Genomic DNA, 24,391 nt, shown 5'->3' on the forward strand with positions numbered 1-24,391 from the left:
AGTTACAATGTCGTTGAGTTTTCACTTCTGCCGGCACTCCCGGAGTGCAACCCGTTGTTTTTTTTTCTACTATGATGTTACAGTATTTTCACTCTTGGATAGGTTTAATGAAGCTCGCTCATGTTGACGCGTGGCCAACAACTTTACATCTTCACTTGCGTGGGCTACTTACGCAAGCTGCATGCGCATGATGTATGTTTACTTAATAGTTTGTTTTAGCAGGCGTGGCTCACTCCGCGATTTCGTCGCTTTGCTACAGGTAGCTAAAAGTACATCCGTTCCACACTAATTTTGGTGGTTTTGGTGGTTACACCAGGTTACACCATACCATAAGGCATAAGCCTTGCATAAGCCGCGCGTGGCGCTGTCGCCACTCGCCACCTAGCGGCCATATCTGTCCTGATCGTAACAGACGCGTTTTGTTAGAGAGTGAGTCTTCTGTACCTAGTACTATTATTTTATTCTGTGGTTTTAGTAGCAAGTTTTAACATGCTCCTTTTCTTGCTACGGCAAAATAAACTATGGTGAATGGTTTTGGAATTGGTGCGTACCTCTGGGAAAATCCTCAGATAAGGCGTTCTGAAACAAAATACAATGATCTTTGGTATCCATCGTTTCAAGTTTCAAGTACAAAATTAACACCATAAATAAATTTAAAACTTAATTAAACATCAAACTTTAAATTACTAAATATTTTATCAACACATTGTTTACAAGTTTTTAATTTACCTGACTAACACCCCTGAGGTGTTAAAATATGTATAATATATTATGATCTCTGAACAATAATAAATATACTTTGGAACTGTCAAAATATAATTTGTAATCAAATCAATATCAATGTTTTAAATTTAATATTATAGCTAATTCTTGTTTACTTATAAATCCGCGAATTTTGTGGTAGTTTTAATAATTTGAAACATGAGCAACAAATTGATTATTTGCCACGCATGTCTGAGCACAGAGCGGACACTGTTCCCCATTAAAAAATTACAAGATTTACTAACAAATGTGGACTTGTTTGACTTGAAGGTTTGTATACAAACTAATATAGTTTAGAGTGTTTTTTCTAACATGTACTAAACTAAACTTTTAAAATGATTTCAGCTGAGTAATGAAGGGGGCGTATGCTGGGAATGTAAAAGAAATTTCTTGAAGTTTTCGAGGTTCAAAAGACAAATTGAATTAGCTCAAGAATCTTTACAGCAAGTGGAAAAGGTATGTCATTAACATACTTAACGATATTTCTTGAAGTAGGTACCTAAATAATACTTAAATAAGGTCATTGCGCTAGTTTACATCTGGCTCTAATCCATCCACTTGACGAATTTTGAATATAAACCTTCATTGCTGCACAAATTTGGTCTTATTGCAATCCTTAATATCTAAACAATATATTTATCTACATAAAAATTATATTTCGCAAATAGCAAATTATAAATGAAATGTATTATTTGCTAATCCGTCAAGTGCACGGAAACTGGCACTAGACGGTAAACTGATGCAATTACCCTACTAAACACTTGGAGTTTAATACTAAGTAAAATAACTTGGAGTACTTGGACTTAGAAATACTTATAAAATATTTCCAGCATTACAATTATACATATTATGAGCAGGTAACCAATATACTCTTTGTGAAATTGCAATTCATTTTCAGACTTTAAATTAAAGCACTTGAATACTAACCTGAATCATACTTTCTTGAAAAATTTTCAGCTCCAGGGCCTGCAATGCCTGAGTACATTATTATGTACGGTTTCTACTACCCCCAGTTATTCTATATCATATGTTCAACCAGCCAACATCGAAACCAGAGACAACCAACCTAAAATAAAACAAGAAGTTGATGATGCAAACAACATTTCAGATCATAATGATGATGTGCAAAATTTACTTGAATCTGATGTTGAAATAGACATTAAAAAAGAAGTTAATCCGACAGAACACACACAAGACAAAGAAACAAAGAAAGGGAGAAAAAAATTTAAAGAATATATACAAGGGACAGAAATAAGGAAAGAAAGAAAAATAATTAAAAAGAAAGTTAAAAACCTACCAACTAATAAAAATAAAGTTAAAAAACCACCAATTGTAAAGAAGAAAAAGAAAATAGTAGCAGATGATAAAGTGGATTTTGATGATATTAAGGATAAGTTCATAGAAATAGAGTTCACAGAAGAGGAGATGGTAAAATGCAGAGAAGAGAAGAGAAGTCACCCGAACTTTAAGAAACTACCATACAATTGCTACACATGTGTGCTAGGGTTTACAAAAAAGGAGAATCATGAAATGCATATGGAAAAAAAACACAATGCGGTAAAGGCTTTTATTCTAAAACTACACGAAACAAACAAGAATTTAAAACAATAATATTTGAATTAGGCATTTTAGGACAAGTTCTATTAAAAAAAAATGTCATAAAATAAATCACATTTTGCACTGTTGCGCTTTTAAAGCCAGCCCAGACGGGAATAATTTTTCGCCAATTTGATTAAATTGTCTGATGAAATCAGATGGCGCGGGTGGTTCTCTATTGTTTCCCATAAAGTTTTAAGTCATAATGTATTGTTTGTCTGCATTTTCGTTAGTCATAATTTGGTTTTTCTCAGAAACGCGTAACTTTTCAGGATTGCCATAAAACAAATCTAACCTATCTATAGGATAACCCTACGAAAATCCTGGAAAGTTAATGGTTGCAGAATTATGATTAATGACATGCTGACAATCATTACATTATGACTTTCAATAATTATGTCAAACAAAGGGATCTGGTGTGGACTGCGGACATAAACTTAGAGACACATAATGGTTTATAATTATAAATTATAAGTTTAGTATAGTTACTTAAAAAGTAAATGTTTTATTTAAGTACTTTTTTCATTCAGAGTATCGGTCATCACATCTGCCCAGTATGCCAAGTGCGCTTCGCCAGCAGTGCAACTTTAACCAAACACGTTCGGAAGCATTACCACTGCTACCGCTGCAAACTTTGCTCGTATGAGACCACAGAGCTCTGGTCAGCGCTCAGCCACAGTCAGGGCAAGCACAGCGGGGACGAGGAGGGCAGTATACATTGCAAGAAGTGTAGCTATGTTGCCAAGTAAGTGAAGTTTTAAACAATAGTACAAGGTACAATTGTCTAAACACGAAGGCCGAAAGCTGAGCTCCGTGTATGGCCGAATGCCCGAAGCGTCCAGGAAAGGGGTACCTACACGCGAGGCCAAAGACCGAGTTCCGGGAGGTTCATGCTTAAACATAGAACAGTAGTAAAAAATGTCTAAATGCAAAGGTCTGAGGCTCGAAGCGTTCGACAGGTGCATGCTTTCTGCAACTACTAGAAGTATCTTAAATGAAGAGGGAAGGCCGAAGGCTGAGCGTCCGGAAGAGGCGCGCCTGCATGCGAGGCCGAAGAGTTGCACGAGGTTAGTGCTTAAACATATAACAATAGAACAAGTGTCTAAATGCAAAGACCGAAGGCCGAGCTCCGCGTAGGGCCGAAGGTCCGGAACGTCCAAAACGTGTGTGCACAACTATTTTAACTGCGAAAGCCGAAGCCAGGGCTCCGCGTAGGGTAGAAGGCCCGAAGCGTCCGGAATGGAGCGCTGCTGGTCTGTGCTGGAGGTTGGTGCCTGTGACTGATGATAAACCTATGTCTGTATTTTTAGGTATTTAAAAAAGAGTAAACAAAATCTACCCTCAAATGGCTACTTAAGCCAGTTGAGGGTAGATGAAAACATTACATGATCAAATAATGTAGGTTAAAGATGGTTAAAGTCAGGTCGTTCAGTGACAGATCCAGGTGCTTTTGTATTTGGTTGGTTAATCAATAAATGTTATAACTACCCGAAAATGTACAAATTATTTGTTTACTTTTATTTAAGTACCTAAAGATACAGAGTATAAATGCGTTTACGAAATACGGGATCTTATTTTGATCGAAAATTTCCATGTCATATTTCCTGGTTGTATGTGAGGTTTTCCAAAAATCTTTGAATAGTATTTTATTTCTAAAATGGGCTACTAAACTCTTTGTGCAATTTTTTTTTAACAGGTGTCGCGAGGATTTGGAGGCTCACACGAACTCCCAACATTATCTCGTTTGCAAAGAGTGCGGTGAGAAGTTCAAAGGGTCCCACACGCTCAAAACGCATAAACGGTAAATATTGAAACAAAGGAGTGGCCTTGCACATATGCTTTTAGGGTTCTGTTCCTCGAAAGGAAAAAACGGAACCCTTTTATAGGATCACTCTTGCGTCTGTCTGTCCGTCCGTCACAGCCTATTTTCTCGGAAACTACTGGACCAATTAACTTGAAATTTGGTACACACATGTAAATTAGTGACCCAAAGATGGACATGTAACGTAAACAAATGAATTTTAAACATGGGGGCCACTTTTGGGGAGTAAATGAGAAAGTTAAAAAAAAGTTTTTCAGACTATATTGTGTTATATATCAAGTGAAAGAGCTTACCTTTAGAATTTCAAATATATTTCTTTTTATAATTTTAAAATACATAGGTTAGAAGTTATTTAAAAAATAGCCAAATAATGCCCCCCCCTTTATCTCCGAAACTGAGTCTAAAATTTTGAAAAAAATACACAATATAGTTGTTTACCTATAGACGACAGGAAAACCTATTAGAAATGTGCAGTCAAGCGTGAGTCGGACTTAATGTACGGAACCCTTGGAACGCGAGTCCGACTCGCACTTGGCCGGTTTTTTAAACTATATTTCCATTGACAATGATTGACCGGAAAACATTTACATAATTTCTTTTTAAATTTACTTATTAAAAAATAAACTAAACTTTTGTATGAAATGAAAATGTTGTATAAAATATTCGTAAATCGTCGTTAGGCCACACCGACGTTTGTAAAGTTAAAATCTTATTTTAAATAAGTAAATTTGAAATGAAAGTAAATGTTTTCCGGCCAATCATTGTCTATGGAAGTATAGTTTTAATAAAAAGTAAGTGATAGGTCACCTCTTTGTTCACATTTGTCTATTGCAAAACTTATCTAGTGACCTGTGTACCATCACGCTCCGCGATTGTTGCGCCATTTAGGGTTATCTAAATTGGTTGTTCAATACTTACACTATAGAAATTCCAATTTAGCAAGAACCCTAAATCGCATAACAATCCCGTGTGGTGACTGTACATACATTATAAACACAGCCGCGTCCACTCGTCCGTCCGCGAGCACGCAATCACGCATGAGACAGATGTCCCCGCGCGTTCCGCTCCCGCGGCCGCCTGGACACATGGCCACACACTGTGACAAGTGCAGTACAACTACATACATTACATTACAAACTCTTTAACGCATGCGACACTCCCGCTCCTTGCGCTCCCGCGGCCGCTTGGACACATGGCCACACTGTGTCATGGGCAGTACAGCTACATACATTACAAACTCTTATAGCCGCATATGCGCTTATGCGTGCGCGAGCACGCATGCGAGCTGTGCTTGCGCACGTTCCGGTTGCGCGGCCGCCTGGACACATGGTCACAAACTGTGTCATGGCATAGAGAAATATAGTAAGAATAGCGTGCTCACTCTATATACCAGATTTGGTACCAAAATGATTATTATTTTCGCAGTCGACATCTACATCGAGTAGCGGAATCATCAGTACCGCTACTTGATACTAGAATTCTCTAGTGTCGCGACTCACGAAAATTGTGTTGAACAAAAATCATCATCATATATATAAAATCGAAAAACCAGAACGGGATAAAAAACGAGCGAAGAAGCGAGATGGCGCCTTACAAATTTCTAAAAAGTTTTTGACACATATCTCGAATACGACGCACGTATGATAAGAAAATTTTTTTTAAATCTATTATCTAAATATGAGAATACCACTAGAGTATAAAAACTATCGCTTTCGATGCGTATTTAATTTACAATAAGCAAAAGAAAATTTCATAACAATCTTCATTTTACGATGATATCAGTTCAAGGGATGGTGCCCGTAATAATGTGTGTGTGTGATAATTATACTTTAATGACTTTACAGATATAACCAATTCGGGAACTGTTTTCTCGCGTAATACGATACGACTCGACCAGGTAGGATTTTTTCTTCTTGTTGAACAGTCCCCATCAGATATATCGGAACGGCCGAGGTATTCACAAATATCTGAACAATGTAAATTATAATGTAGTTAAAGTGCATGCTCAGATATTTTGGAGCTCAAGGGTTGCTCAAGATCTGCTCAACCTCGGCCATGGCGACTGGCGAGAGCTATCGCAAGACCGGGAAACATGGCGTGATCTGGTGTCGGAAGCCAGGACTCATTTTCGGTCGTTGCGTCACCGTAGCCGTCGTAAGTAATATCAATATCCAGACAGGGAAATGGGGACTATTTACGTTTGTATGAAAATGCGATTTATGGGCGGTGGTCGTACATATTCGTCTTAAGGCGGAAATTAATCTAATGAACGTTTTTGCAATTGGGCTTATAAAAATAAATAATAATTTTGGGTTAGCATTTGTCTAGGAGACGCGTAGTTTTTTTTTTATAAGTGTTTGAAATTACGTGTGACGGACGTGACGGAACGAAATACAGTGCCAGAGTCACCGTTAGGTACGACGACGAGCGAAGCGAGAAGGAGTGTTAGGTATCTTGCGTTCACAACACACCCGACTCGCTGTCAAAAAAGAAATACAGTGGTCAAAAACATGTATACGGACAAAGTGCTCAAAAATATGTATACGGAAAAAGTGCTCAAAAATATGTATACGAAGTGAATAAGTCCAAATTGGTTACCCTTTCGTACGCTTTGGTTGTTTTATTGAACATAACCTCAAAATATAAAAAAAATATTTTCGTGGTAACTATTGATTTCCTAACTTTGGGGATGGGTTCGGGGGGGTTCCTACTCGCTCCCCCCTGCCTATAATGCGTAATTCAAATGCAACCCCATAATTTTATGTTGAAACAAGTTTTAAATAAATACCTACGTAGATGAAAAAATACAATCTTGCCTTTTATCAAATCATATCATTTTTTGAGAAATTTGCGAATTAAGTTATCCAAATATCGTTTACAAATAAGAAGCTCCTATCACAGTTATAAACCCTGGCAGGGTTGAATACATAATAATATCGGTATTTAACTAAACATAAGACAAACTCTTTATTTCATTTACGCGAGCGGAGCTGCGGGCCCGTCTAGTTTACAACTAATATTAAAAGCAGGAGTTGAAAATAGAGTTCCGGTAAATCCTGTTATAATATTAGCTGAAAATTGTTGAGCATTAGACTTTTCGATCGGTGCAACATGTATTGTCAAATTTGTCAAGTAGTCCTGATAATTCCGCTACTCGATGCTAGATGTCGACTACGAAAATAATAGTCTTTTTGGTACTAAAACAGAAGTATGGAGTGAGCACTCTATGTATTTTTTTCTCTATGGTCATGGGCAGTACAGCTACATACATTACAACCTCCTTATAGCCGTATCCACGCCTCCGTCCGCGAGCACGCATGCGACACGTGCTCGCGCACGTTCCGGTCGCGCGGGCGGCTCGAGGCGCACGCCGCCGCGCACGGGCCCGCCGCCGCCGCGCGCCTCGCCTACTGCGCCGTGTGCCACGTGCAGTACAAGAACGTCTACGTGTATAGGAACCATCTGGTGAACAGCGCCAATCATAGCGAGAAGAGGTTAGTGCATATTTAGGGTTCTGTACCCAAAGGGTAAAAACGGGACCCTTTAGACTCCGCTGTCCGTCTGTCTGTCACCATAAATATTTAAGTAAAATCACGTTTGTTGTTTTTTTTGCCGTTTTTTGCGTAATGGTACGGAACCCTTCGTGCGCGAGTTCGACTCGCATCTGGCCGGTTTTTAGGGTTCCGTACCCAAAGGGTAAAACGGGACCCTATTACTAAGACTCCGCTGTCCGTCCGTCCGCCCGTCTGTCACCAGGCTGTATCTCACGAACCGTGATAGCTAAACAGTTGAAATTTTCACAGATGATGTATTTCTGTTGCCGCTACTCGTATAACAACAAATACTAAAAAGTACAGAACCCTTGGTGGGCGAGTCCGACTCGCACTTGTCCGGTTTTTTTATTATATCTCGATCTGCATGAACTTGCGACAATATGCCACTAATGCCACTATGCATTATACAAGGTGATTTGGTTATGCCTGACCTTACTCTAAGGGGTAATACCTAACCTAGGTCATATCGAACAACTTTCACTATGGAGCCTAATCCGAGATCGCGAGAAAAGAAATTGCTGGTCCATAGAAATCATTGACATATGATTATACAGTATGAGACAGCAAGTTTTTTTTGCGTGGTCGGGTTTAGCCCCATAGTAAAAGTTGTTCAGTATATTTAAAAACCGGGCAAGTGCGAGTCGGACTCGCGCACGAAGAGTTCCGTACCATAATGAAAAAAAAAAACGGAAAAAAAAATCCAAAAAAAACGGTCACCCATCCAAGTACTGACCACGCCCGACGTTGCTTAACTTTCAGTCAAAAATCACGTTTGTTGTATGGGAGCCCCATTTAAATCTTTATTTTATTCTGTTTTTAGTATTTGTTGTTATAGCGGCAACAGAAATACATCATCTGTGAAAATTTCAACTGGCTAGCTATCACGGTTCGTGAGATACAGCCTGGTGACAGACAGACGGACGGACGGACGGACGGACGGACGGACGGACGGACAGCGAAGTCTTTGTAATAGGGTCCCGTTTTACCTTTTGGGTACGGAACCCTAAAAACAGGTTTGCTAGCGGTGGTCCGTTTGTGAGTTGGTTTTTTATGAAATATTTTTTTATTCAATAAATACATTTTTTTTTTCAATAATCCAGGTATCACTGCGAAGAGTGTGGCAAGAAATTCGCGTCTAAAGTCTACTACAACAGGCACCACACATTTTATCACCAGAAAGAGTCTAACCACAAATGCGAGCTTTGCGACCGGGTGAGTACTTAGAGGTTTCGCGGGCTTGGTTTCCGCAACTCGACGTCATATTATTGCGCCTATTTTGCGTGATGGGTTGGCGGCACTATTCTTGCCAACCCAACTCTACCAAGAAGCCTAGCAGACCCTTGACGTTGCCGACGCCTTCTGGGAGAGACCCCGGTGAGCCAAGGTGTTGTGCCCGGTATTCTGCCACCCCTGGGCATTCGAGAATGACGTGGGCGGCTGTCTCCTCTGCTGAATACTAACTGGTGAGTACTTATTTGGTTTTGGTAATTATTCATTAATTCATATTCGATTGAGCTGAATAAAACTATTCGAATGGATTATATCGCGTATAACGAATTTAAAATACATGCCGATTTTGGCCACGCACGCTGTAAAGGGTTAGATAGTAACGTCGAAATTAGAGATGGGACGAATATTCGGTATTCGGCATATTTTTCAATGTTCGTATTCGGCCGAATAGTTCGGTTCGTACTGCCGAATATTGACCGAATACAGTTTTTTTAAGGGTATCCGCTAGTTAGCGTGGATGCACTTCGCGATCAGGTACAGGTATGAGACGTTTCCGTTTTTTTGTCATAAACAATTCCGGTTGGTCGTGAGAAGGGTCAAAAACACGTTATGAGTACAGACCGCGGACCTGAATGAACTTGCCTTCAGCGTTTTAGGCAGTTTTAGCCTTACCACAGAATAAATAATAGTACTAGGTACAGAAGATTCACTCCAACAAAACGCGTCTGTTACGATTAGGACAGATCCGCTAGGTGGCGCAAGCGCCACGGCTTATGGCAAGCCACCAAAATTGGTGTGGGACGGATGTACTTGTAGCTACTTGTTGCGAAGCGACGAAATCGCGCAGTCAGCCACGCCTGGCCCAACTGAATATTCGGTTCGGTATGAGCTGAACCGAATATTCGTATTCGGCAAAGTCCATATTCGGCCCATCTCTAGTCGGAATATATTTTAAATTCATTATACGCGGTTGTTAAATGGCGCAGTCCGGTAGGATTGTTCGATTATAGATGCAAATAGAGTAGTTGCCATTAATCCTAGTTGGGTAGGATTATTATGAAATTGTTTTCCTTTAATCCTGTTAAACTCGGACCAAGCTAACTCTGGACAATGTTTGCAAGTCTCACTTCTAGCATGAAAAAGTTATAATTATAATTTTGTTGCAGTTGTTATTAAGAAATAAAGGTTATATCGTCGTTTCAGTTGTTCATATCCGACTTCCGGCTGCGACACCACCGGCAGATGCGGCACGGCGCCGAGCGGCTCCGCAACCACGCGTGCGACCAGTGCGGGAAGAAGTTCTATGTAAGTAATAATATATAATATAATTCAGCCTATATACGTCCCACTGCTGGGCACAGGCCTCCTCTCATGCGCGAGAGGGCTTGGGCTATAGTATAGTCCCCACGCTCTATGTAAGTATGATTTAATATTATGTAATTTATTTAATATGTATTTATTTATTTAATACTATTTAAATATTAATTGAATATAAATCTTAACAAAATTTGTGAATTTGATTAGATATTTTACACGTAAATATAAAAAAAAATTAATTGTTATAAATTTAGGTAACAACATTGATAAGCCTAACCTTTTGGACGCCAATGACTGATATATACGCACCGCAGTTCCAACGCCAAGGACGGATTAATCGGTCACAGACCACAGAGCAACATGTCTACGTGCATTATGCATAAAGTTCGATTTCTGTTTGGACACTTCGGTGACGTGGCGTCCGAGTGACAGCTTTTGTGTTTGACACGGCGTCGAAAAGGTTAAAACAACAAAATATTTAATTACTTATATCTGGGAGACCGAACTTTGCTCGGAAAACATAACTCAATAAAAACTTTTTACAAAAAAAAGGAAACCGACTTCAAAAAGGATGAAATAAAATATTATCCTTTTTTATATCTATGCGTTACCAACTGATATGTTTGAAGTCGGTGCCAAGCCAAATTTTGAACCATACCATGACTTTGGTAAGATTCGATAAGGATTTACCTACGTTGGATTGCCTTACACGACGACAATGAACGTACTTTCTGTAGGTACAGTCGACGTTAAAAATATGTTTACCCTTTTCGCCTTATTACAAAGGAGTAAGGTGCAAAAGTGTAAACATAATATCATTGACGTCGACTGGACCTAAGAACACACCTCAGAACACACGATCAAACCTTCTTGGCGCAGTCCGTACCATATTTGTCGGCACATTAGTGTAAATATAAATGCATTTTTTTGCCGTCGTATTTTTTAAAGATCATTTCTTACTAAATCTCGAACAGTCTATAGCACGCAAGTGTGGGATTGGGACTGAGTTATTTCCCGTCCCTTATCCAGAGAACTACATTTCAAAATATAAAACCATTCAAGGAATTTACCTTCTTGCCAAATTTCACCTAAAGCGGTTCAGTTGTTTAGCCATGAAAAGGCGACAAAAAGGCAGACAGAATTCTTTACACATTTATAATAGTTATTAGTACAGTTCTAATGGGATTTATAGCCATAAAGCTGATTATTTTTGACTGGTATTGTTACTATTTGGCTTGGCACCGACTTCAAACATATCAGTTGGTAACGCATAGACATAAAAAAGGATAATATTTTATTTCATCCTTTTTGAAGTCGGTTTAATTTTTTTTGTAAAAAGTTTTTATTTTACCATTTTTAGTTTTAACGCATTGTTAAGAGCGCGACGCATGAATGAAAAACAAGATCATGTTTCGTGTGATCAAGAAAATCGTGTACCTATTACTTTAGTAAGGGCATTTATTTGTGTGATGAACACTAATATTTGTTCCTGAGTCATGGGTGTTTTCTATGTATAATAATAATAAAGCCATTCATTCCATATTTCTATGTATATAAGTATGTATTTATCTATATAAGTATGTATATCGTCGCTTAGCACCCATAGTACAAGCTTTGCTTAGTTTGGGGCTAGGTTGATCTGTGTAAGATGTCCCCTAATATTTAATATTTAATAATAAAAAAATAATTTAGTAAATGTGTAATCAGGAATTTTCTCGAGTCCGTCTGGGAAATTATAATTCCTGTCAACTAAATCCATCCGCCCGCCCCGCCACTGACCCAATCCCTCAGCCCCCCCATCACTCAACCTCACAGCACATCAACCCCTGATCCAGGAACCCCTCGATCCTGAACCAGCAACCCTTCAACCGCCATTCCCCGACCCCTTAATCCCTGACTCCTTAACTCCTAACCCTAACCCCCGATCTTACCACGATCTTACCAGCTTACCACGAGTTTGACATTGATATATTCGCTAGCATGTGTGTAACTTACTTCCTATGCATCTCGCTCGTACTAACCTTAGTGTGAGCGAGATGCATAAAAAGTTACATTTAGATGCATAAGTCGTTAGCGAATATGTCAATGTCAAACTCGTGGTAAGGCTACAGTTGCAGTACATCAAATTGGTGGTTTTCGGAAGCAAATGCTCGAGTTACTTTAGAAAACCCCGAAATCACTTAACACGTGCCTTTAAAAATTGAGGAGTTCCCTCAATTCCTCATGGATTCCATCATCAGACCAGAACCAAAAATAATACGGAAACACCTTGGAGGTAACTTCTTCCAAACAAAAAAAGAATTACTCAAATCGGATCACAGGTGCCGGAGTAATCGCTGAACATACTTACATTTAAAGAAATCATCATCATTATCATCAAAATAATCATCATCATCAGGTCTACTTCATCAAATTGGTGGTTTTCGGGAGAAAATGCTCGAGTTGCTTTAGAAAACGCCCAAAAAACCATACATGTGCCTTTAAAAATTGAGGAGTTCCCTCAATTCCTCATGGATCCCATCATCAGAACAGAACCAAATTAAAATGGGACCCACTCGGAGGTAGCTCCTTTCAAACTAAAAAAGAATTACTCAAATCGGACTACGGATGTCGGAGTAATCGGTGAACGTACATAGAAAAAAAAAATAGCCACAACCGAATACAGAACCTCCTCCTTCTATGAAATTGAAGTCGGTTAAAAATGCGCGTTTTTCCAGAGATAAGACTTAGATCGATTTGTTGCCCCCAAAACCCATAAGTGGCGCCTAATGTGCTGAAAACCCGACTCGTTCCCAGGCCGGACGACCCGATAGTCGGGATCGTGGTACTACTGCTTTATATGACGAAATTGTTGTGGCCTGGCGCGGACGTCTTGTTTGGCTGGGTGGCAATGAATGTGTTAATTATTATTTCAGACGGCGACGACACTGCGTGCGCACCTGCTGACGCACTCGTCCGCGCGCACGTTCATGTGCGCGCACTGCGGCGACACGTTCAAGCAGCGCCCTGCGCTCTACACGCACACGCGTCTCGTACACCAGGGGCTCAAAAGACACGCTACTTAGTGCATCAGGGGCTCAAAAGACACGCTACTTAGTGCATCAGGGGCTCAAGAGACACGCTACGTAGTGCATCAGGGGCTCAAGAGACACGCTACGTAGTGCATCAGGGGCTCAAGAGACACGCTACGTAGTGCATCAGGGGCTCAAGAGACACGCTACGTAATGCATTAGGGGCTCAAAAGACACGCTACGTAGTGCATCATGGGCTCAAGAGACACGCTACGTAATGCATCAGGGGCTCAAGAGACGCTACGTAGTGCATCAGAGGCTCAGGAGACGGTCTACGTAGTGCATCAGGGGCTCAAGAGACACGCTACGTAATGCATCAGGGGCTCAAGAGACGCTACGTAGTGCATCAGGGGCTCAGGAGACACGCTACGTAATGCATCAGGGGCTCAAGAGACACGCTACTTAGTGCATCAGGGGCTAAAGAGACACGCTACGTAGTGCATTAGGGGCTCAAGAGACACGCTACGTAATGCATCAGGGGCTCAAGAGACACGCTACGTAATGCATCAGGGGCTCAAGAGACACGCTACGTAATGCATCAGGGGCTCAAGAGACACGCTACGTAATGCATCATGGGCTCAAGAGACACGCTACGTAGTGCATCAGGGGCTCAAGAGACACGCTACGTAGTGCATCAGGGGCTCAAGAGACACTACGTAGTGCATCAGGGGCTCAGGAGACACGCTACGTAGTGCATCAGGGGCTCAGGAGACGCTACGTAGTGCATCAGGGGCTTAAGAGACGCTACGTAGTGCATCAGGGGCTCAAGAGACGCTACGTAGTGCATCAGGGGCTCAAGAGACACGCTACGTAATGCATCAGGGGCTCAAGAGGCACGCTACGTAGTGCATCATGGGCTCAAGAGACACGCTACGTAATGCATAATGGGCTCTAGAGACACGCTACGTAGTGCATCAGAAACTCAAGAGACACGCTACGTAGTGCATCAGGGGCTCGAGAGACACGCTACGTAGTGCATCATGGGCTCAAGAGACACGCTACGTAGTGCATCAGAAACTCAAGAGACACGCTACGTAGTGCATCATGGGCTCAAGAGACACGCTACGTAATGCATCATGGGCTCAAGAGACACGCTACGTAGTGCATCAGAAACTCAAGAGACACGCTACGTAGTGCATCAGGGGCTCAAGAGACACGCTACGTAGTGCATCAGGGGCTCAAGAGACACGCTACGTAGTGCATCAAGGGCTCAAGAGACACGCTACGTAGTGCATCAGTGGCTCAAGAGACACTCTACGTAGTGCATCAGGGGCTCAAGAGACACGCTACGTAGTGCATCAGGAACTCAAGAGACACGCTACGTAGTGCATCATGGGCTCAAGAGACACGCTACGTAGTGCATCAGGGGCTCAAGAGACACGCTACGTAGTGCATCAGAAACTCAAGAGACACGCTACGTAGTGCATCAGGGGCTCAAGAGACAAGCTACGTAGTGCATCAGGGGCTCAAGAGACACGCTACGTAGTGCATCAGGGGCTCAAGAGACACGCTACGTAATGCATCAGGGGCTCAAGAGACACGCTACGTAGTGCATCAGAAACTCAAGAGACACGCTACGTAGTGCATCAGGGGCTCAAGAGACACGCTACGTAGTGCATAATGGGCTCAAGAGACACGCTACGTAGTGCATCAGGGGCTCAAGAGACACGCTACGTAGTGCATCATGGGCTCAAGAGACACGCTACGTAGTGCATAATGGGCTCAAGAGACACGCTACGTACTGCATCAGGGGCTCAAGAGACACGCTACTTAAACACGCTTTTTTAGTTCCATTTTATTTAATTTCTCTTATTTTATGTCGCTCTATAAACCCGCGTGGCGCATCGAGGCACGCGAGCCGAAATGTTATTTTTAAATCAGATCGTATTTATTCATTGTAAATAATATTTTATTATACGAGTATATACTTATATCCATATTACTTTCCGTTTTATTTCTTATATTCTCCTAAGGCTCATCATTAGTCATCATGTAAAAAACATTCAATATGAATTCATGGTACATGAAATCATCATTTTCCTCGCGTTGTCCCGGCTTTTTGCCACGGCTCACGGGAGTCTGGGGTCCGCTTGACAACTAATCCGAGAATTGGCGTAGGCACTTTTTTAGGGTTCCGTACCTCAAAAGGGAAAACGGAACCCTTATAGGATCACTCGTGTTTGTCTGTCTGTCCGTCTGTCACAGCCTATTTTCTCGGAAACTGCTGGACCAATAAAGTTGAAATTTGGTAGACATATGTAAATTAGTGACCCAAAGACGGACATGTAACGTAAATAAATGAATTTTAAACATGGGGGCACAACTATATCGTGTTATATGTCGGGGCACAGTTTGCACTTGTACGGTCCAAGGCCTTGGTGTGTTAGTAGCTAGCTGTTCTTGTGCCTTGATTTTGCATATTTCGCACTAGTATGGTTTCTCGCCCATGTTACAGCGTCTATAGGTTTTTGATTTACTCTTTTCGTTAAACTGTCGATGAAAATCGCCACAGGCGACACGTGTGGCTTGGTTTCGATATCTCGGGAGGGTGTTTGGGAAACATTTTTGGTCTTTAAGGTCTAGAAAATTATAATCAAATTATAAATCGAAATAAATGGCATATACTTGGAAAAATTCGACCCATGCCGTCGTGACCCGGGTGGCCGAGGGGCTTAGACACTGCCGCGATATCAGAGGATGCTGGTTCGATTCCAGCCCTGGGCACTGGAAGCCTTGGTCACTTTTTCTTCGTATATGACATTTATTTCGGTTTTTAATTCATATAAGAAGTATGTCTACTTGAAATAACACATTATAAAAATAATTTAATTTGTTCTAATATACAATCAAAATATGTATTTTAATCTTCCTGTACACTGTCCGTTTCTTTTTGGCCTGTTTCTTATTTTTTTTGAGGTGGCGTTGTTGAAGAGGGAAGCGTAGCTTGCACTGACACGGTCCAAGGCCCTGGTGCGTTAGTAACTCGCTGTTGTGTCTTGCTTTTGCATATTTCGCACTAGTATGGTTTCTCTCCCATGTTACAGCAGTTTTTGATGTACTTTTTTCGTTAAACTGTCAATGAAAATCGCCACAGACACGTGAGGCTTGGTTTTGATATGGCAGAACACGTTTTGGAAGCATTTCTGGTTATTTTCAAGGTCTTTAAAACTAAGATCGAAATATTTTTAATCTTCTTGTACACTGTCCGTTTCGTGTTTGGTCTGTTTCCTCTTCTTCTTGAGGTGTTTGGCGTTGGAGTGGTCACAGAGGGCGCCGTTGTAGGAGAAGGTGGCGGGACACAGCTGGCACGTGTACGGCCGGAGGCCCTGGTGCGTCAGTAAGTGCTCTGTCAAACTTTTTTTCACCTGTCGACAACCATTAATATTAATAATAGTATTTGTGACGTTATCAACCAAAAGGTACCACATTGTCGATTGTTGATTTCAAATTTAAGTAATATGGAAAGAGCACCTTGTTGATAACCTAGAGTAATTACCCTTGTGGTTGAAAATGGCACATTTATGTTTATACTAAAAATATAAAAATATTATAAGACATTTTTACACGAAATGACTAAGCTCCACGGTAAGCTCATGAAGGCTTGTGTTGTTGGTACTCAGACAACATATATATGATATATAAATACTTAAATACATAGAAAACAACCATGACTCAGGAACAAATATGTGCGTCATCACACAAATAAATGCCCTTACCGGGATTCGAACCCGGGACCATCGTCTTCATAGGCAGGGTCACTATATACCCACTAGGCCAGACCGGTCGTCGAAGTTTAAGTTACCAACTATGCGCTTACCCTGCGCACATACACTTTGGTATTAAGGCAGGCGCTAGCAGTATAAGTCGGGGACGAACAGTGTAAGACGGGTAACCAATAGTAAAAGTCGGGTAACCAACTGTGTATATCCAGTAACATAAGTAGAGTCCGCAACAGTACAATTCGGAGAACCAACAGTATAAGTCGAGTAACTACCACTACAAGTCGGGTAACCTATAGTGTAAGGCCTATAGCTCACCGTATAAAAAGAGTAACCAACAGTATAGTCGTGTAACCAACATTTTAAGTTGAGTAACCAACAGTAATAAGTCAAGTAACCGACAGTATAAGCAGGGGTGCGAAACTCCTCCCTTCGGACAAACTCGGCTCCGTTCGGCTCAGCATTGCTCCGAGCAATTATTAGGGTTGACACACCATGACGTCCCTTTGCGTGCACAACCACAGATAAGATAATGGTTTGAATTTTGACAACCCTAAATAGCCAAAAGGGATAAGTAAATAAGTAAATATTCTTTATTGCACCAATAATTATACATTTTACATACATGTAAAACTACAAAGAAATTTATAGTGCCATATATTAGAAAAGGACAGCACGATTCGACCCTGAACCGCTGTCAAACATCGGTTTTGTGGGAAGTTTCCTTTCTGTACGGTCGTACTATTCTTTATTCTGTAGTATAAGTGAGTGTAGGTTACCTTGAAGGCCTTCCCGCACAGGTCACACGCGTGAGTGACCCGCGTGGCACGCTTCTCGTGCACGGTGCTCGCGCGCTGCCGCAGGCTAGCACGTGCGTACACTTTGCCAACACACGTCGCACCACGCTCGTCGCATTTGGACGGTTCCGCGTTGTGTTTCCTGAAATGTTTCATTTTATTGACCGAGCGAAGCGAACATCTGTTTTAAATAAATAAATAAAAGTCATTTATTGCAGATCAATGACCCATAGGATGTTAGTAACAATTTTGACTTAATAACTAAGTAAAACTGAAAATCTTAGTTCAAGACCAAAAAAAGTAAGAATGTTGCCACTGCAATAAATTCTTTGTAAAATAAGTAAATTTCTTTTTTATAAATAAACTGCGACTCATACGATTTAAAAAAAGGACTTTTATTTAAAAGTATTTTAACATAAATAAATACAAGACGCGCTAGTAAAAAGTTGTCTTACTTTTTTTGGACTTGAACTACGATTTTCAGTTTAGTAGGTACAGAAAATATACAAGAAGGAGAAACACGGCAAATTGCCCCGCGATTGGTCGCGGCGTCATCCTACTTACGTAATATGCAACACCAACTTATCTATCTATGCGTTACGGACTCGCGCACGAAGGGTTCCGTACCTTTACGCAAAAAACGGCAAAAAAAAATCGCGTTTGTTGTATGGGAGACCCACTTAAATATTGATTTTATTCTGCTTTTAGTATTTGTTATGGCGGCAACAGAAATACATCGTCTGTGAAAATTTCAACTGTCTAGCTATCACGGTTCATGAAGATACAGCCTGGTGACAGACAGACGGACAGTGGAGTCTTAGTAACAGGGTCCCGTTTTTACCCTTTGGGTACGGAACCCTAAAAATATTTAACACATTAAAAGTTTCAAATGTTTCAATTTCAATGATTACATTGTTTATACGACAACGGTTTACTCACTTTAATTTTTAGTCGCTATTGGCGACATGTTTCGGGCCCGTCGGGGGTCCTTCCGGAAACCGTTGTATAAACAATTTAAAACATGTCTCACGAAAGTTTAATATCGATTCAATGATTACATTAAGAACTTACTTAACATGAGCTCGCAGGCTGCCAGTGTGACTTAACTTTTGATCGCAGTGCGGGCATGGTAGCTGCTTCGCACGGAGCTTAATTTTGTACGAGTAATTTCTGGAACACAAGTTTGAGTCATCTGTTAAATTTTCAACTGTCTAGCTACCACGGTTCATGAGATACAGCCTGGTGACAGAGAGACAGACGGACAGACCGTTTGGGTACGGAACCCTTATAAAAAAGGGGATTTAGAGGGTTCCGTTCCCTACATCAAAAGGAAAAAACGGAACCTTTATAGGATCACTCGTGCGTCAATCTGTCCCGACCATCCCCCCCCCCCCTTTATCTCCGAAACTATTGGGTCTAAAATTTGAAAAAAAAAAAAAAACTATATAGTTCTTTACCTATAGATGACAGGAAAACCTATTAGAAATGTGCAGTCAAGCGTGAGTCGGCCTTAATTACTTAGTTTGATCCGACCCCTACGGGTTTTTTAAAGACATTTCATTCACGTTCCACATAAAAAAAATACATGGTTAAAAATTTTGTAGTCCGACTCGCACTTGTTTTTACTAATTATAATAATTACTTAGTGTTCAAATACATCAATCTAGCCGTGGGCGAAATGACATCAGCGAGGCCCTTTTCTTTCACTGCCCGAAAGGCGCTCGCGCGAGGCCCCCCTAGGGGCGCGAGGCCATGGGCGACGGCCCGATTCGCCCACGCCTAGCTACGCCACCAGGGCCGTCTTAAACTGTGCTGGGGCCCTTGTGCACATAAGAATTTCGGGCCCTTTTGGAAACTAAAGAAAGCAAATTAAAGTAACATTTTTCTACTATGATCTTCTATTTATTATGAGTAATCGAATATACTGATACTGTCTGTCCTTCGGGGCCCCCTGAGGATGGGGGCCCTGGGCACGGGCCCCTTGTGCCCTTATGGTAAAGACGGTACTGCACGCCACTGTTAGTGTTATTTTTAGTAGGGCCTTTGGGTACGGAACCCTAATAAAATAAATAAAATGCGTTTATTTTCAGACAACAAGGTCCATAGTATTGTTAGTGCGTACTTAAAAAGTACTAATAAAAAGGTTTTTTTTATTTAAATCTAGTTTACCGCGCGCTGCTCCTCAAAGTCCTGGTGGCGTATTTCCTTGTGTTGCCTGTTTTGGCAGTGTTCGCGGGATTCCTTGATAATGTTCTCCTCTTCACAGTTGTTTGGGTTGCTTTAGTGGTCTGAAAAAAAATGTTATTGGAAAACCTGTAGAGTTAGACCAAGGAAAATCTGCAGCGATTTTGATAGCCCACGCAGTGCAACTGTTATTTTAAACGTCAAAGTTCTATGAAATTATAACGTAGGTTCTATGAAATTATAACACTCGCACTGCGTGGGCTATCAAAATCGCTGCAGACTTTTCTTGGTCTAACTCTATGATTCTGGGCTTTTAATTTTTGGGGCAGAATTATTCTTGCTTTTGTAAACATTCAAATAACCGTACTTCTAATGTAACTGACCTACATGTGGCGCTCTACAGGGTGTGTTAAATCTGGTAGTCGAAATTTGACGTTTGACAATCCATTTAACACGAAACGTATCATATGTATAACACATTACAGCACCATCAACTTCAAACGCAAACTTGGGACACAATAGAGGCTGTGCGCGATAAATGGTCTGCCATCTTGTGGCCTGAATCGGAAACATAAACTATATTGACACTTCACGCCAAAGCAAGTGCTCCCATCTGCAGTTCGCGTTCATTTTCTTGTGCATTGTAAGTTCTGCCATCTTGTGGGCAACATTGAAAACTTGAACTTGACATTTAAGCTTCGCGTTAATAAACGGGGGGTTCCTGTGCCCCTACATTTCATGCACGCTCCCTATTTTAACACATTAAATACCACTAAGTGCTACGGGTTACGCTCGTAGCGCGTAGCCACGGTTTCGTCGTATGTAGCGCGTAGTCGCTACGAACAGTGTACCCGACAGTCGGGTTCTTGGTGTTGAATGTGTTAATTCAGACATTTCTAGAATCAAAGACATATGTAACTTCGTATAAGATGAATAAAGTCTAAGGAAAAAACTTGCCTCGGAAATCAAGAAAAAGTCATTCTCGGATAGATGGAGCATACACTTTTAGCCTATGCTCGGCTAGATGGCGTGACGACACCGTGTCATATTTAACAATTTTAACACATAGATATCAGTGAATGAAAATGGGTCAAAATGATATAAAAATAATAAAACCATTTATCCATATCTATACATTTTTTTGATAATTTTATATGTTTTTGAGTTTTAGTCGTGTGTCGATAGATGGCAGTAAATTTACTGTGACTACAAAATTTACTATGACAGGACCCCTCTACATATACTATCTATTCTCTTCGCTAGAATCAACAACTTTTTGTTAAAAAGTAACTGACTTACCGAGGTACTTCTGGTAGGCTGTTCACTGCTTGGTTCACGTCTGACAGACTCACAATTCACCGATGAACTTGAATTGCCCGCAGTTTGAGGCAAAGGCACTGTCTCAGGTGGCTCGATTTTCTCTTCTAGTGTATTTGACTGAAATTATAGGTACAGATGTAGCATGTAGTGCATAATAATTTTCCATCGTATTTTCACGAGAACATACGAACGTGTCTTGCTATTTCAGTCAGTCTCGGTACAAAAAGTACTGAGGTTGATTGAAGTAGCATGACAAATACGAACGTTTCGCGAAAATACGATGGAAAACAATTATGTACATCTGTAAAGTAATTTGGGTACAGTTGTGTAACAAAGTACACTTAGAGGCATGAAGCCATATACTTCATTTAAGAAATACGTCGTAATCGCACTTAAAAAGGGATACTATAATATAGATGTTCAAGTAGGGAACAGAATAAATAATAGAACTAGGTACAGAAGGTTCACTCTCTAACAAAATGCGTCTATTACGACAGATATGACCGCAAGGTGGCGCGAGCGCGAGCAGGCGTCCGTTCCGTAGCGGTGCGCGGCAACTACTATGGCTAGACACCAAAATTGGTGTGAGCACAGAATAAATAATAGAACTAGGTACAGAAGGTTCACTCTCTAACAAAATGCGTCTATTACGACAGAGATGACCGCAAGGTGGCGCGAGCGCGAGCACGCGTCCGTTCCGTAGCGGTGCGTGCAACTACTATGACAAAACACCAAAATTGGTGTGGGCCGCATGTACTGGTAGCGACGCGGAGTGATCCACGCCTGACTTGGGAAACAAGGAACCATGGCCATGTATCCAGTCTCAACAGCTGTCACACAAACTCACATCTTGCAGTGTCGGAGCACTACGTGCCTCATTGACAGCGGGTGGTTGTGTTCCTGGTTCTATTTTAATAGTTATGATCTCTGGTTTTACATCTTCATGCTCAATCTGAAATAAGTTTTTATATAATGCAATTTATAATGTAATCTGTATTATGAAATAAATAAATCTAATCTAATCTAATCTATAAGCATAGAGAAATATAAGTAAGGAAAGAGTGGTAACTCTATAATGGGTCATTCTATGGAACTTGCTAACTATGCAAACAAAAGTCACTAGTAAATTCATCATTCTTTAACAATTTCAATATGGCGGTTTGTTTACATAGTTAGCAAGTTCCATAGAATATCAGTAATGACACTTTATGTAAACAAAAGTCACTAGTAAATTCATCATTCTTTGACAATTTCAATATGGCGGTTTGTTTACATAGTTAGCAAGTTCCATAGAATGTCAGTAATGACACTTTATGTAAACAAAAGTCACTAGTAAATTCATCATTCTTTGACAATTTCAATATGGCGGTTTGTTTACATAGTTAGCAAGTTCCATAGAATGCCAGTAATGACACTTTATGTAAACAAAAGTCACTAGTAAATTCATCATTCTTTAACAATTTCAATATGGCGGTTTGTTTACATAGTTAGCAAGTTCCATAGAATGTCAGTAATGACACTGTATGTAAACAAAAGTCACTAGTAAATTCATCATTCTGTGACAATTTCAATATGGCGGTTTGTTTACATAGTTAGCAAGTTCCATAGAATTACACTTTATTTATATCAGTTTTCAACTTCAAAACGCGAGTTATTTCGTAGTCGATATCTAATATAATACTCAGCATAGGCCTTTTCGGTTATAGCAGACGATTTATGGTGTTGTATAAGTATATAAATCTAAGTTGTTCTTTACGAGGTAAAAAAGAATGTATACTTTGTGAGGTGAAAATAAATATAGTAATAGTAATAGCCTTTATTTCATAAATTTTTGATAAATATACTTTATTAAAAAAAAAACTTACTACAATTGGTTGGAAAGACGGTGCAATATTGACTTTGCTGAGCAGATACTTGAGGTTCCTGATGCCCTGGAGTGCTGTCTTCTGGAACTGGTGGACGGACAGCATCTTAACTTGGCAATCCATGCACAGCAGTAGGTGGCAGGCTTTCAGGTCCGACTGCAATAAGTTTTTGGCAAAAATTTCATTTTTGGTACAAGCTTTTATCACTGACTGTACTTTTCTTACAACAGACAACTAATACTCATGGAGATAATTCTAAAAACCCCTAACACAATAAGGTTGCGTTGTTTCATCACAGAGTCCCTATGGCTACCTCCTGCCTCCATCATCAGATCAGTTCGACAGTACCATATTATTGTATTGTCATCAGAACTACATACAGCTGCCAATTTTCATGACGCTACGATCCTTGGAAGATGGTTAAATTAGTTACCTTAGATTCCATTACATAGTTACATACAGGTCGACCTAATAAAAGCTTGTTAAAAAAAAACTAGTTTTTTTAGATTATCACAGAATAAGTAATAGTACTACTGTACAGGAAGGACACTTCCTACAAAATCGAAGTTTGACAGAGATTCCGGGTTGAATCAAGATATCCCTTTCTAACTTATAGCACTATCCCTTTTGGCTATTTAGGGTTGTCAAAATTTAAATAATTATCTCATCTGTGGCCGTGCACCCAAAAGGTGCCAAGGTGGCAAGTGGTGCCAACCCTAATAATTGCTCGGAGCAATGCTGAGCCGAACGGAGCCGAGTTTGCCCGAAGGGAGGAGTTTTGCACCCCAACATTATTATAAGTGAGTGAGTCAACATAGTGATAATGATAAGTGACTGCAACACAGTGACTAGAGACATTAAACATGTTTAAACATATCACTATGTTACAAATTTGAATAAAGTTCTAGTTAAACAAAAAGTTGTGGAACCAAAATAGCTTTTTAAGGTTCCGTACCCAAAGGGTAAAACGTGACCCTATCACTAAGACTCTGCTGTCCGTCTGTCCATCTGTCATGCTGTCAGCGTCCATACAGGCTGTATCTCTTGAACCGTGATAGCGAAACAGTTGAAATTTTCACAGATGATGTATTTCTGTTGCCGCTATAACAACAAATACTAAAAACAAAACAAAATAAATATTTAAGTGGGGCTCA

The 24,391-nt window shown here is 40.4% G+C and overlaps 2 protein-coding genes across 2 annotated transcripts; one reads left to right on the forward strand and one right to left on the reverse strand.

Annotated features, from left to right (window-relative positions):
* Positions 1-854: 854 nt before the first annotated feature.
* On the forward strand, positions 855-13,346 carry LOC134802134 (putative zinc finger protein 730). Its single transcript, XM_063774727.1, has 9 exons — positions 855-1,032; positions 1,108-1,218; positions 1,720-2,319; positions 2,889-3,103; positions 4,055-4,159; positions 7,468-7,674; positions 8,835-8,946; positions 10,168-10,269; positions 13,197-13,346. Exons 1-9 carry the CDS (start codon positions 922-924, stop codon positions 13,344-13,346), a joined length of 1,713 nt encoding a protein of 570 aa, XP_063630797.1. The 5' UTR covers positions 855-921.
* A 2,922-nt stretch (positions 13,347-16,268) lies between these two features.
* LOC134802429 (zinc finger protein 37-like) lies at positions 16,269-23,394 on the reverse strand. Its single transcript, XM_063775090.1, has 7 exons — positions 23,238-23,394; positions 22,220-22,324; positions 21,352-21,489; positions 20,038-20,156; positions 18,940-19,038; positions 17,851-18,010; positions 16,269-16,717 (listed from the first exon to the last, which is right to left on the reverse strand). The coding sequence occupies exons 1-7, from the start codon at positions 23,358-23,360 to the stop codon at positions 16,538-16,540; spliced, it is 924 nt and encodes a 307-aa protein (XP_063631160.1). The 5' UTR covers positions 23,361-23,394; the 3' UTR covers positions 16,269-16,537.
* Between the last annotated feature and the right edge of the window lie 997 nt (positions 23,395-24,391).

This window comes from Cydia splendana, chromosome 24 (assembly GCF_910591565.1).
Source record: "Cydia splendana chromosome 24, ilCydSple1.2, whole genome shotgun sequence".
NCBI lineage: Eukaryota > Metazoa > Arthropoda > Insecta > Lepidoptera > Tortricidae > Cydia > Cydia splendana.

Bases quoted from the DNA above. Each gene is read 5' to 3' on its own strand.
- LOC134802134 (XM_063774727.1), top strand. From the start codon at position 922: ATGAGCAACAAATTGATTATTTGCCACGCATGTCTGAGCACAGAGCGG. The intron at 8,947-10,167 runs GTGAGTACTTAG...TCGTCGTTTCAG, and splicing joins AATGCGAGCTTTGCGACCGG to TTGTTCATATCCGACTTCCG. The intron at 10,270-13,196 runs GTAAGTAATAAT...TTATTATTTCAG, and splicing joins AGTGCGGGAAGAAGTTCTAT to ACGGCGACGACACTGCGTGC.
- LOC134802429 (XM_063775090.1), bottom strand. From the start codon at position 23,360: ATGGATTGCCAAGTTAAGATGCTGTCCGTCCACCAGTTCCAGAAGACA. The intron at 22,325-23,237 runs GTAAGTTTTTTT...AACTTATTTCAG, and splicing joins CGTCTTTCCAACCAATTGTA to ATTGAGCATGAAGATGTAAA. The intron at 16,718-17,850 runs GTAACCTACACT...GGTTGTCGACAG, and splicing joins TGTGCGGGAAGGCCTTCAAG to GTGAAAAAAAGTTTGACAGA.